The sequence below is a fragment of the Carcharodon carcharias genome, chromosome 7 (assembly GCF_017639515.1).
Source record: "Carcharodon carcharias isolate sCarCar2 chromosome 7, sCarCar2.pri, whole genome shotgun sequence".
Taxonomy (NCBI): domain Eukaryota; kingdom Metazoa; phylum Chordata; class Chondrichthyes; order Lamniformes; family Lamnidae; genus Carcharodon; species Carcharodon carcharias.
This window is the reverse complement of record NC_054473.1, coordinates 105,360,416-105,374,389: the sequence shown is the minus strand read 5'-3', so window position 1 is coordinate 105,374,389 and position 13,974 is coordinate 105,360,416. Positions and strand designations below refer to the sequence as shown.

General features: G+C 45.7%; 1 protein-coding gene across 1 annotated transcript in view; it reads left to right on the top strand.

Annotated features, from left to right (window-relative positions):
- Nucleotides 1-7,878: 7,878 nt before the first annotated feature.
- necab2 (N-terminal EF-hand calcium binding protein 2) overlaps nt 7,879-13,974 on the top strand; it is a 255,472-nt gene continuing 249,376 nt past the window's right edge. Inside the window, exons 1-2 of the mRNA XM_041192422.1 lie at nt 7,879-8,115; nt 8,967-8,991. Coding sequence (XP_041048356.1) covers nt 7,879-8,115; nt 8,967-8,991 — 262 coding nt within the window. The remainder of the gene's footprint in view (nt 8,116-8,966; nt 8,992-13,974) is intronic.

Genomic DNA, 13,974 nt, shown 5'->3' with positions numbered 1-13,974 from the left:
TGGTTATTGGTTGATTATTGTGCTTAATGGGCTGATTATTGAGGTGATTATTGGGCAATTACTGAGGCGATTATTGAGGGAATTATTGCGGGAACTAATGGTGTGATTATTGATGTGAATATTAGATTATTCAAGTGAATATTGCATGATTATTGGGATGAATTTTAGGTGATCATTGGGCTGGTTAATTGGGTGATTCTTGGGGTGAATATCATGGTGATTATTCAGATGATTATTGAGGAGATTATTGGTGTGATTACTGAGATGATGATTAAGATGGTTATTAAAGTGAATACTGAGTGTTATTTTGGCTATTAGGATGATTATAGGGAAATCATCGAGGTGATTATTGAAGAGCATATTGACGTGAGTATTTGAATGAATATTGAGAAGTTGTGGTTGTTGATTGGTTATTGGGTTAATTATTGAGGTAACTATTGAGTGATTATTGGATTGATTATTGGTTATTATTGACATGATTGCTGAGCTGGTTATGGTGGTGATTATTAATGTGATTATTGGGGTGATTATTGGATGATTAATGGGGTGATTATTGGGGTGATTATTGGGGTGATTATTGTGTGATTATTGGGGTGATTATTAGGGTGACCACTGGGTGATTATTGGGTGATTATTGAGGTGAATTTTGGAACAATCGTTGGGGTGAATATTGGGGTGATTATTGGGGTGACCATTGGGTCAATATTGGGTGATTATTGACGTGATTTTTGGAATGATTATTGGGTGGTTATTGCGTGATTAATGGGGTTATTTCAGTTGCATAGGTAGAGGTAGAAATTTGTCTTTGATAGTGGAGCAGGGGAATCAGGTCAGGCACCAATGATATGCATCTCCTGATATTTAGTTGCACTGCCTGTAATGGGACGGAATAGCAGGTGCTGGGTAAAACAGGCAGCTGATCCGCTATCGCTTGTTTCTGCCACCGCTGGTGATAAATCTCTACCCTACAGTCATAGCAGTGAAGTCAGTGAACAATTACCCTGTTGACTGCGGCTCCACATCCTGCTTTGCACCAGCTTATTACAGCAACATCTACAGCACAGAGAAGATCCTCTGAGAACACACGGCTAACTGAGACACAGCCATCATGAAGGTCCAGGCTCCATCCTCCCTCAGCACTCATTCACTGGCTCAGCCATAGATATGACTACTTACAGCTCTCTGCAGCTCGAGGTGGCCAAACCCAGCCAGGGTCCCAGTGGGCTGGCTGCCCTCTCAAGCCTTCAGTGCTGAGAAAAAGTAAAACGCTCAGCTAGATAACAGAGGCTGTGATGTATACACACACACACACACACACACACACACACACAAACAAAAACGCACACATTGAAACACACAAACGTACACACACACACACACACACGTACACGCAAAAACACACACACACAGACACAAAAACGCACACAATGAAACACACACAGAAACATACACACACACACAGAAACACACACAAGCACACACAGAAACACACAGAAACAAACAAAAAGAAACACACACATTGAAACACATAGAAACACACACACAGAAACAAACACACACGCACACACAGAGACACACACACATACACGCACAAACACACGCACAAACACACGCACACACACAAGTGCACTCACATGTGCACACTCACATCCACATATACGTATACACACACAAACACAGACACACACATGCACAAACACACTCACCCATACACACAGAGACACACACACACACTCACACACACAGATGCATACACACTCACTGACACATACAAACTCACCCGACATGCACACTTATCTATACACATACAGAGACATACACATGGACACACACACACATACTCGCACACACGCTCAGACACACACGCAGCTACAAACACATCCACACATACACACACACGCATACACACACACAGACATATAAACACACATGCACACACACATACATGCACACACACATGCATGCACACACACACACACACACACACAAACACATACACAAATAAACAAACACAACGATGTACACGCACACAAACACACACACACATACACACACATACAAACACACAAACACACACATGCAAACACATACACACACACACACACACACACACATATACACTCACACACATATATCCATACACACACCTCCACACACACATGCACACACACACACTCATCCTCACAGACAGACACACACAGATGCATTCATATCGATACACACATCACACGCACTCACACACACATGCACACAAGCAGGCACATGCACAGGCACACACAGACACACACACACTCACATGCATATGTCCACATCCAGACACATACAGCCACAGACACACAAACACAGGTGCACACACACACAGACACACACACACAGACAGACACAAACACACAAACTAGACACACACACACACACACAAACACACACACACACACACACACACACACACACACACAAACAAACACACATACACATAAGCGCAAACAAACACAGACACACACACGCCCACCCACACACACACACAGAAACAGACGCACACACATACACACAGACACACAGACACACACACAGAGACACATTCACAAACACAGACACACTCATACACACAGACACACACGCACACACGCACACTCACGCACACACACACATACATACACACACACATGCATATGTACACAGCCACAGACACACAAACATAGGCCCACACACACACAGAGACACAAACACACACAGACATGGACACAGGCACACACACACACACATATACAGACAATAACACACATACGCACACACACAAACACACACACACACATTTGCACTCCCGCCAACACACACCTGCCAACACACACACACACACACACACACAGACATACACACAAGCACACACACAGCCATACATATACACACACCTACAACTAGATGCACAATACAAACACACACACAGACAAAAGACTGATACAGACATAGAGACAACCACACACATAAACACACATGCAAACACATAGACAAACAGACACGCATACACAGACAAACACAGACACACAGGTAAACAGACACTCACAAAGGCCCACACACACACACACACACACACATGCACAGATGCAAACACACAGGGTAAGTCACCATCTCATCACTCTAAACTCACACAGTCACAAGCCATCACACATTCACTGGCATCTCACTCACTGCCAGCTCAAGGCACGTCACCATTCACTCTCTCACACACACCCTCACATCTTCCTCTGGCCTCATCTCCTATGGAGACTGCCTCCTCAGCCCTCACCATCTTGAGGCCACTTGCATAGATCAACGTGTGCTCCCACACACACCCTGGGATATCCTCCTGCCCCAGTACAGTCCTCACCCTGCAGCCTCTTCCCTTGCCTGAAGCGACTTCTTCCCTCTCCCCAAGCAAGCCCTAGCCCTGCGGCTGTTGAAAAGTCACCCCCACCTTACGGCTGGTCCGCTAGGTAGAGACCTGACTGTGAGCTCCCTAAAAGTGATGTGGTGCTGTCTGTGAAGCCTGGAGCTGTGACTGCGAGTGCTGCCCGAAGCAAGGTAAGGAATCAAACCTCAAAGTCCCGAGTGAAGTGCAGCCCCCCAGGCGCACGTTGCTTACGTACCGTAGTGAAATACATCGGCATGCCAGATGATCCAACGTGGGAGTGGATGGTTCCGGTGAGCAGGGTTTATACTGAGATACTAAAGTATTGAAATTAGGTTCCCAACATGCAGACCACCACTGACGGGCAGACCAGACAATCGCTAACTGGTTTCACAACAGCATGAAACTGTTTTTGCCCATCATGCCATATTTTGCTCCCCTTGCCATGACACCCGACGCCAACAGAGCCAGAAAATTCTGGCCACAGACTCACACATGCACACAGATGCATATACACACATAAACACAGTGATAACAGTCACACAGTGTCACACACAAACACACACAAACACACACACACACAAACACACACCATCACAGATACAGTCTCTCAAATCTCACACACAAGAGACAAACATGTTTTTTCTCTCACTCTCACACACACACACTAAGGGTTAGGTTTCTGTGGAGTCTGGAGTGACGTGCAAGATCTGGATGTGGAAGACCAAATCCATTTCCTTGTTGGCAAGGTGAAGGAGGTGGGGCATGATTCATACAGATGGGAAACCCAAACTATGCAGGGCCATTTGCATTTAGTGCTGAGTTCAAACAGACTCCAATTTGGGCTGTTCCAAGGGCCTTAGCCACAGTGTGGGAATCACAAATTGAAGGAATAGATGCAATACTCTTGTAAGGCAGATAGGTTTTGCTTAAGTGTCATGGTCTGAAGTTCTTTTAAATCCCCAGCACTTTAAACTTGATAAAAAAAAAAACAGGCTTAAGCTGTCAGTGAGAGTTTAAGAAAAAGTCTTCTGGACTGCTTTGTTTGACAGGTCAGTTGGTGTAGGTTAGAAAAAAAAGAAACATGACTACCTGTTCTACAGTTTCAACTAAGCTCTTGGTTGACGTTTCCTATTGGTTCTTATTATGTCATTACAAATATTTGGCTGAGTTTCAAAATTTACAAATATCTCAGTAAGACGGGGTCTGAGTTCATAGTTTGATAGTTTAACAGGGCTAGTAAAGGATGAGCTGTCTTTGATATGGCAACTGAATAAAAGTGTGTTTGTTTTCATAACAGAGCAACCACTTGAGATTTAAAAGCTTTGAATGGGTTTCATGAATGGTGTTTTCTTCACTATCAAGTGTGAATGAGGGAGAGCTGTATTAGATCATTAGAAGTTTAATATTTTAATCTCCACATGGCTCCTGAGGTCTGCCCTTCATGGATACTGGGTGAGTGGCTATGGAGGTGGCAGGGCATAGGGTGGGAGGTATAAGTTGACATGGAGGTGGCATGGGACTGTGAGTGAGCATCAGGGTGCTGTGGGGAGCATGAGTTGGCATTGAGGTGATATGGATTATGGGGGACATGAATGGTGGGTAGAGGGTAAGGTGATATGAGGGGGCAGGGCTAGAGGGCCTAACAGCTTCAAAAACTGGGACAAAGTCCCCAAAAAAGTTCCAACACTCTGCTGTGGCATTGGACCACCTCTGTGGCCATCTACAATGTGCTTCCAGGGTCAGTAGCCTGACTCTATCCCTCACCCTTTACTAGCCCTGTTAAACTATCAATCAAACTGTGAACTCCCTGGACAGAAAATTGGGTCTAACTGGACCCGTTCTACTGAGGAAATTCCCCAACTTGAGCTGACCACTGTCATAGCCAAAATCCAGCTCTAGTTCACTCAAAGACATACTGTCAGCCAGACACAGAGTCTCACACACAGACAATCACACACACATAGTTTACACACACACACACTCTCACACACACACACACACACACACACACACACAGACAGACACACACGCACGCACACACTCACACACAAACATGCACATACATTCTCACACATGCATACACACACAAACACATGCACACACATGCGCAAAGACACAAATGTGCACACACACACGTGCACATAGGCATGCGCACACACACAAACTTACTGAAACACACACAGACAGACACACACAATCACACAGACACAGGCACACATACACAGGCACACAGACAGACAGACACATACATACACACACACACACACACACGTGGTCCTGTGGAGATGAGTTTGGAGGTTGGGTCTAGTGTAAAATCAGAAGATAATGTACATCCCTGCTTCCGAGAGATCTTACTGGAGTGAAGATCAACGCAGAAGTGGCCGGCATCCCTAGAGAGCCAATTAGGGAACATGATGCCATTGCTGGGATATTCCTGACATTGGACCGGACCCTTGTTGAGCCTGGAGGTACTTCGGCGAAGTCTCTTGGCAGCAGGCTAGGGGCTCAACATCTCCTCACCATCGAGGATGAGACTTGAAAATTGTCCTGAAATCTGAGAATTTTCTAAGACTGGAAGATTCTGCCCTGAGACACATAGACACAGATGTGGATGTATGTAAAGGCAGTTACAAACAGAAATAGTCACCCAGAACCTCATACAAACAGAGACACTTACACATAGACACAGTCACACAGCCAGTTTTTTTTTTTACGATTCTGATATTTATAAGATTATTATATTTTGGAACAGTAGCTTTAAATTTAGGGCAAATGAAGAAGGTCATGTGGCCTGTTCTGGAGTCTGTCCGACCATACAGCTGGGTGATTTGATTGTTAGAAATCAAAAGCAGGCTTATATTGTCTTACTGAGAAGAAGGTGTAAGGTATTTAAGCTTTGAGACAGTGGCAGCAGTCTCTCAGTTTACATTGAGTAGGCTCTGAGTCCCTCAAAGTACCAGAAGGCATTGAAAGTCCTGGGTTTTAAACAATTGTGCTATATGGTGTCCATTTACTTCTAAGATGAAAGCAAGTTAGGGCCAAGGATAGCCAATTAGCATTTCTGCTTGAATGCAATGTTGATGTTTTTCATGTTGCCATGGAGAAGAGGGCAGAGGAAGCCATTTATGAGATCAGGTTACAGGCTTCCCCTTAAATCAATGTATATCTCAGAAAAACAACAGTTTCTTTGTGGTCAGCAGAAAGAAAAGGCTGCTTGATTTTGCGAGCTACCACAGCTGGATGCAGGATGGAGACAGTCTCTAGTTAAAGAGACGCATCCTGCAGCCATCTAAAGATTCTGGGAGATTAGTGCTGGGATGGCCGGAGAAAGAAGAATCATCGGAACAGTTTTTACTCTTGGTGGTGAATTTAAGAAACTCTCCGAGAATAGAGGAAAGCATTTGGAAATGGTCAGTGAAAGTTACTACTCAGCAAAATGGGGATATGAGAACACATTGGAAGATGGGAGCAACTGTTTGCTATAAGGGTTGTTATTCTGAGAGTAATGTGTGATAAGTGTAAAAGGGCAATTTTTCTCCCTGAAGTTTAAAGTAAAATTGTCTACAAAAGGAAAACAGTGTTTAGTCAAAACTGCTTTTAATCATTTGTTACAATAAACGTTTTAAAACATGAAATCTTGACATTCTTTCAGTTATCAACTAGATGTTTGGATTTCTTTTCAAAAGTTATCAGTCTCTATGTGGGTTATATCAAGTGTCACACAGATACGGACACAGAGAGGCAGTCATACAGACACATATACACAATCACAGTCTCACAGACACACACAGATTCAGACATACAAACAGGCACACACACGCTGAAATATACATATACACAGATATGGACATACATAGACAGACACACGTAAAGGCATAAACGCAAAATTAGTCACCTGAAGTGACACAGATTTTACTTTGTGACAGTTTACACATTAAACATATATTCATGTTCACACACAGTCACAGTCACACAAACAAAATTGCAGTCATACAAACTGAGACACTTCTATATAAGTACATTGACAAAGTTTACCTACAGTTTACACAATCAGATTGCTGTTGAGAAGGGTGCCTGTGGGCAGCTATCTACACTAGTGAGGCAGCTGACACCAGCAAGACCACAGTTTGAGGAGGACAGAGTGAGAAGAGTGTGTGAGTGGAGGAATGGAGCCTGCCTCTCTTTCTCTCCTCCTTGTGTGTCTTTGTGTCTCTATCATCCCTGTTTTTCCTTTATATCTATATCTGTCTCGTTGTCTGTCTTGCACTGTCTTCCTTCCCCCTCCCCCCAACTATGTATTTCCCTGCCTGTCTCTCTCTTTCTTCTCCCGTTCCTCCTCTCAGTCTCTCCATCCTCTTCTGTGGAAGTGCGTGAGCGTTGACGGGGCGGGGAGGGGAGGCGTGTGGTGTCGTTGCCGGGGTGGGGAGAGGGCTGGGTGGTGGTGGTGGTGGTTGGGGGGCGGGGAGGGGGGTGGTCTACAGGATGTGAAGATGTGTGATCAGGCAGCTCGCTACTGCAGGGACAGCGTCCAACACCTCGGCACCATCCGTGACAAGCAGCCGCCGCACCAGCGCAGCATCAGGGGGCTGGACGGGGTCCTCCGCTGGGTTTTCACCAAGATGAGCGACAAGAAGTTCGGCGAGAAGGAATCCCAGAAAGGAGAGGCGGCTTCCACCAGGGACCGGATCACTCCTGAGACCAAGAAAGGCATCTCAGTCATACTGGATGTAAGTGTAGCTTTCTCTCACCAGCTCTGTCCCAATCTGCTGGAGTTAGTCTGAGAATCAGCAGCTTGGCCTAGGCAGCATTGGAGAACTTGACTCTCTTACTTTCATTAGCGTTGTGTTTGCTAATGGCCCCCAGCATCAGACCTGGTCAAGATCTTGTCTCCGAATAAGAAAGTGGCGAACTTTCAGGCATTAGTTCCTTCTGCGTATAGCCCGTTTCTTCCCATTACGGTTTAACCCGGCAGGGCCATTCTTAACAGCTAGAGAGTGAACCCGCTTTCTGGTTAAAAAAAAGGACATTGCCAATGAATAAATCAAATACAAAGCAGCTGGACGTCAGGAGAAAGAAACAGAAAATGAATCGTGAAAAACTGAGGGGGAATATATAGAGAGGGGGAGAGGGAAACTGAAACAGAGAGAAACTGAGGGGGAGAAACTGAGAGGGAGAGAGAAACTGAGGGACATACAGAGAGGGAGAAGCAGACAGAGTGAGAGAGAGGGAGAAGGAAGCAGGGAAATAGGAGAAAGATGGGGAGGGTAGGGAAAGAGAGAGACGGAAGGGGAGAACAGGCAGAGGGGAAACAGAGAGAGAGAGAGAGAGATTCTGTTGGTAGCGGTGACATCAATATGAAAGCTGTACAGAGTCGGACCAGAGTACGGAGAGAAACATTAAATCGTGAATAGGAAATGTGTGTTTGTGTAGATGTTTCTATTCCGTTGGCTTTCTACACTGCTTTGTAACATTAAATACTTGGAGCAAGTTTGGGGACATTTTTCTGTTTGAATTTCTGCAGAGTCTGTGCTTTGGAAGAAATTAACATTTAAAAAATCTATTTTCTCAATCTCTCTAGATATTCAGAAGAGCTGATAAGAATGGTGAGTGCTGATTCACAATGTGAAGATTGAATTTTATATTAGTATTGTTTGCGGTGAAGCCAATTTGATGAAATGGAGGGTTAAAGGATTAGATTACAAGAGCAGGGTGTATCAATTTAACTCACCTTTCCTTGGGTTTAAAAAACTGAGGGAGGTCTGAGGGATAAAAGGATTCCATAGGGTTTATACAGACATGTTGCCTCTGGAATGTTGGCTTTTATGCTAAGTTGGAATAGCAAACAGTGGAAGGTGTGTTTCAGAGCCTTGGCTAGACCCCCATCTGCAGCACTGTGTTCACCCCTGGGCATTACATCTCAGGAAGGTTATATTGGCCAGGCAGCAGAGATTGACCTGAATGAGATCAGGGCTTAGAGGGTTCAGTAACGGGTCAGACTTTGTCAGCTGGCAGGGTGTCTGTGTCAAAAACAAAAACAGAATTACCTGGAAAAACTCAGCAGGTCTGGCAGCATCGGCGGAGAAGAAAAGAGTTGACGTTTCGAGTCCTCATGACCCTTCGACAGAACTTGAGTTCGAGTCCAAGAAAGAGTTGAAATATAAGCTGGTTTAAGGTGTTGGGGGGGCGGGGGGTGTGTGGGTTGGGGGGGGGTGTTCATAGGATTCATCTAAGAATTGGATGTGATCTAACTGAAGACTTGATGGGCCGAATGGCCTTCTCCTGTTCCTCAATGATGAATAGGGGTGTTATTTTTCCTGACAGGCTGTAGCAGGTTTACACAGAAATATGGAAACATTTGTTAGGATTGTGAACTGTGCCTGTTTATCTGACTTAAACCTGAAACCTTGGCCAGAACGGTAACTGCTCTGGCTCCTGAAATTGTTGATTTATTCTGATGCCTTCCTGAGGAGGGTGCCTCACGTCAGGTTCCACGGGCACCATCGCTTGCTGGATTACAGGTTCCATGAACAAAGACTTACTGGGATACAGTTCCACACACACTGACTTTCACTGGGGTACAGTTTCACACACACCAACTCTCACTGAGGTACAGTTCCACACACACTGACTCCCACTGTGGTCAAATTCCACACACGCTGACACTCATTGGTGTACAGTTCTGCACACACTGACTCTCACTGGGGTCAAGTTCCACACACACTGACTCTCACTGGGATACAGTTAAACACACTGACTCTCATCGGGGTACAGTTCCACACAAACTGAGATATAGGCTGAGTAGGCGCAAATGCACTGGGATATGGGTTTGATTAGCACTAATTCACTGGGATATAGGTTTGATTGGCACTAATTCACTGGGATATGGATTTGATTGGCACTATTTCACTGGGATATGGGTTCGATTGGCATTAATTCGCTGGGATATGGGTTCGATTGGCACTAATTTGCTGGGATATGGGTTTGATTGGCACTAATTCACTGGGATGTGGGTTCGATTGACACTAATTCTCTGGGATATGGGTTGGATTGGCACTAATTCACTTTGATGTGTTCGATTGGTACTAATTCACTGGGATATGGGTTTGATTGGCACTAATTCACTGGGATATGGGTTTGATTAGCACTAATTCATTGGGATATGGGTTTGATTGGCACTAATTTACTGGGATACGGGTTGGATTGGCACTAATTCACTTTGATATGTGTTCGATTGGTACTAATTCACTGGGATATAGGTTTGATTGGCCCTGATTCACTGGGATATGGGTTTGATTGACACTAATTCACTGGGATATGGGTTTGATTGGCACTAATTCACTGGGATATGGGTTTGATTGGCACTAATCTTCCTGGGATATGGGTTCAATGGGCACTAATTCACTGGGATGTGGGTTTGATTGGCACTAATTCACTGGGATATGGGTTCAATTGGCACTAATTCTCTGGGATATGGGTTCAATTGGCACTGATTCACTGGGATGTGGGTTCAATTGACACTAATTCACTGGGATATAGATTTAATGGCACTGACTCACTAGCGTGCAGTGCTCTCTCTAAACTATGCGGGTGCACAGCCATATAGTAGCCAGGAACATACTTAAAGGGAAGCAAAAGGTTGTGAACAAGAAGCATTCACTTTACCATGTGCTCATGTGTGACTGTGTAATACCTTGACGGGATCTCAGTGCAGCAAACCGGCCGAGCACAGCAAAGACAAATAAGAGGGAGCATTGCTGGAGTGCCGATTGCACTGGCACTGATTCTCACTGGGATACAGGTCGTGCAGGCACTGACTTTCACTGTGGTACAGATTGCATTGGCACTATCTCTTCCTAGGGTACAGTTTGCACTCACAATGACACTCACTGTAGTACAGATTGAACTGGCACTGACTCTCAATGGAATACACTTCGTGCAGGCACTGACTCTCACTGTGGTACAGATTGCGTTGGCACTGACTCTTCCTAGGATACAGTTTGCACTGGCACTGGCGCTCACTGGAGTACAGATTACACAGGCACTGACTCTAAATTGGGGGTACAGTTTGCACCAGCACTGACACTCACTGGGGTACAGATTGTACAGACACTGAACCTCACTGGAGCTCAGATTGCACTGGCACTGACTATAGGGTACAGATTGTACTGGCACTGACTTCCACTGGCATACAGATTGCACTGGTACAGACTCTCACTGGAGTATAGATCGCACTGGCACTGACTCACTCGGGCCTAGATTGTATTGGCACTGACTCTCACTGGGGTACAGATTGCACTGGTACAGACTCTCACTGGAGTGTAGATCGCACTGGCACTGACTCACTCAGGTCTAGATTGTATTGGCACTGACTCTTACTGGGGTACAGATTGTACTGGTACAGACTCTCACTGGAGTGTAGATCGCACTGGCACTGACTCACTCGGGTCTAGATTGTATTGGCACTGACTCTTACTGGGGTACAGATTGCACTGGCAGGGACTCTCTATGGGGTACAGATTGTGCTGGCACTGACTCTCACTGGGGTACAGATTGAATTGGCACTGACTCTCACTGGGTTCAGATTAAATTGGCAGTGACACTCCACCGGGTACAGATTGTCCTGGCACTGACTCCCACTGGGATATAAAACATACTGGCACTGACTTTCACTCTGGTATAAATTGCACTAGCCCTGACTGTCACTGGAATATAGATTGCACCGGCATTGACCCACACTGTGGCACAGATTGCACTGGCACTGATTTTCACTGGGATATCGATCATACTGGCACTGACTGTCATTCAGGTACAGATCGCACTGGCACTGACTACAGTTTGTACTGGCACTTGTTCTTGTTCAAGTACAGATTGCACCAGCACTGACTGCCTCTGGGGTATAAAACGTGCTGGCCCTGACTGTAACTGGAGTACAGATTGCACTGGCACCGACTCTCACTGGGGTATAGATTACACGGCACTGACTCTCACTGGGGTATAGATTGTACTGGCTCTGACTCTCACTTGGGTATAGATCGCACTGGCATTAACATTCGCTGGATTGTGAATTGCACTGGCACTGACTCTCACTGCAGTTCAGATTGCACTGGTACTGACTCTCACTCGGGTCTGGATTGTACAGGCACTGACTATCACTCAGGTATACATTGCATAGGCGCTGACTCTCACTGGGGTACAGGTTACACTGGCACTGACTCTCATTAGGATACAGGTGGTACTGGCACTGACTTTCACTGGGGTTTAGATTATACTGGCACTGACTTTCACTGGGGTATAGATTGTGCTGGCACTGAATATCACTGGGGTGTAAATTGCAATGTCACTGACTCTCACTGGGGTACAAATTGCTCTGGAACTGACTGTCACTGGAATACAGATTGTCCTGGCGCTGACTGTCACTGGGGTATAAATCCTACTGGCATTGACTCTCACTGGAGTACAGATTACATTAGCGTTGACCCTCATTGGGTTATAGATTGTATGGGTACTGCCTGTCACTGGTGTATAGATCACACTGGCATTGACTCTCGCTGGAGTGCAGATTACACTGGCACTGACTCACTGGGGTACAGGCACTGAAACTCACTGGAGCTCAGATTGCACTGGCACTGACAATAGGGTACAGATTGTATAGGCACTGAATGTCACTTGGGTATAGATCGTACCGGCACTGACTGTCACTCAGGTACACTTTACTCTGGCACTGACTCTCACTGGGGTATAGATCGCACAGCCATTAATTCTCACTAGAAAACAGATTGCACTGGCATTGACTCTCACTGGGGTACAGGTTGTACAGGCAATAATTGTCACTGGGATGCAGACTGTACTGGCACTGACGATCAGTTGGGTACAGATTGAACAGGCACTATCACTGGAGTACAGATTGCATTGGTACTGCCTTGAGTATAGATTGTGCTGATGCTGACTCTCACTGGGGTATAGATCACACCGTCACTGACTATAGGGTACAGAATGTGCTGGCACTGAGTCTCAGTGGAGTACAGATTACACTGGCACTGTCCCTCAATGGAGCACAGACTGTACAGGCACTGACTCCTACTGGGGTGCAGTTCATAGAGGCACTTACTCTCACTGGAGTACAGATCATACAGGAACTGACTCTCAATGGGGTACAAATCATACAGGTGCTGACTGTGTATGGGGTACAGATTGCTCTGGCACTGACTCTCAATGGGGTACAGGTTGTAGAGGCACTGAATGTCACTTGAGTACAGATCGAACAGGCACTGGCTCTCAGGTGCACACTGCTGTGGCACTGACTCAATAGTGTACAGATACTTCAAGCACTAACTTGCACTGGGATGCAGATTGCTCTGCCACTGAATTTCACTGGGGTATAGATTGCATTGGCACTGAATCTCACTGGGGTATAGTTCACACTGGCACTGACCATAGGGTACAGATTGCACTGGTGCTGACTCTCACTCGGGCACAGATCATACTGGCACTGACTCTCACTGGGGTACAGTTCCACAGTCATTGACTCTCACTGGGGCGCAGTCACTGACTCCCACTGGGATACAGTTACACCGTCACTGGGTCTC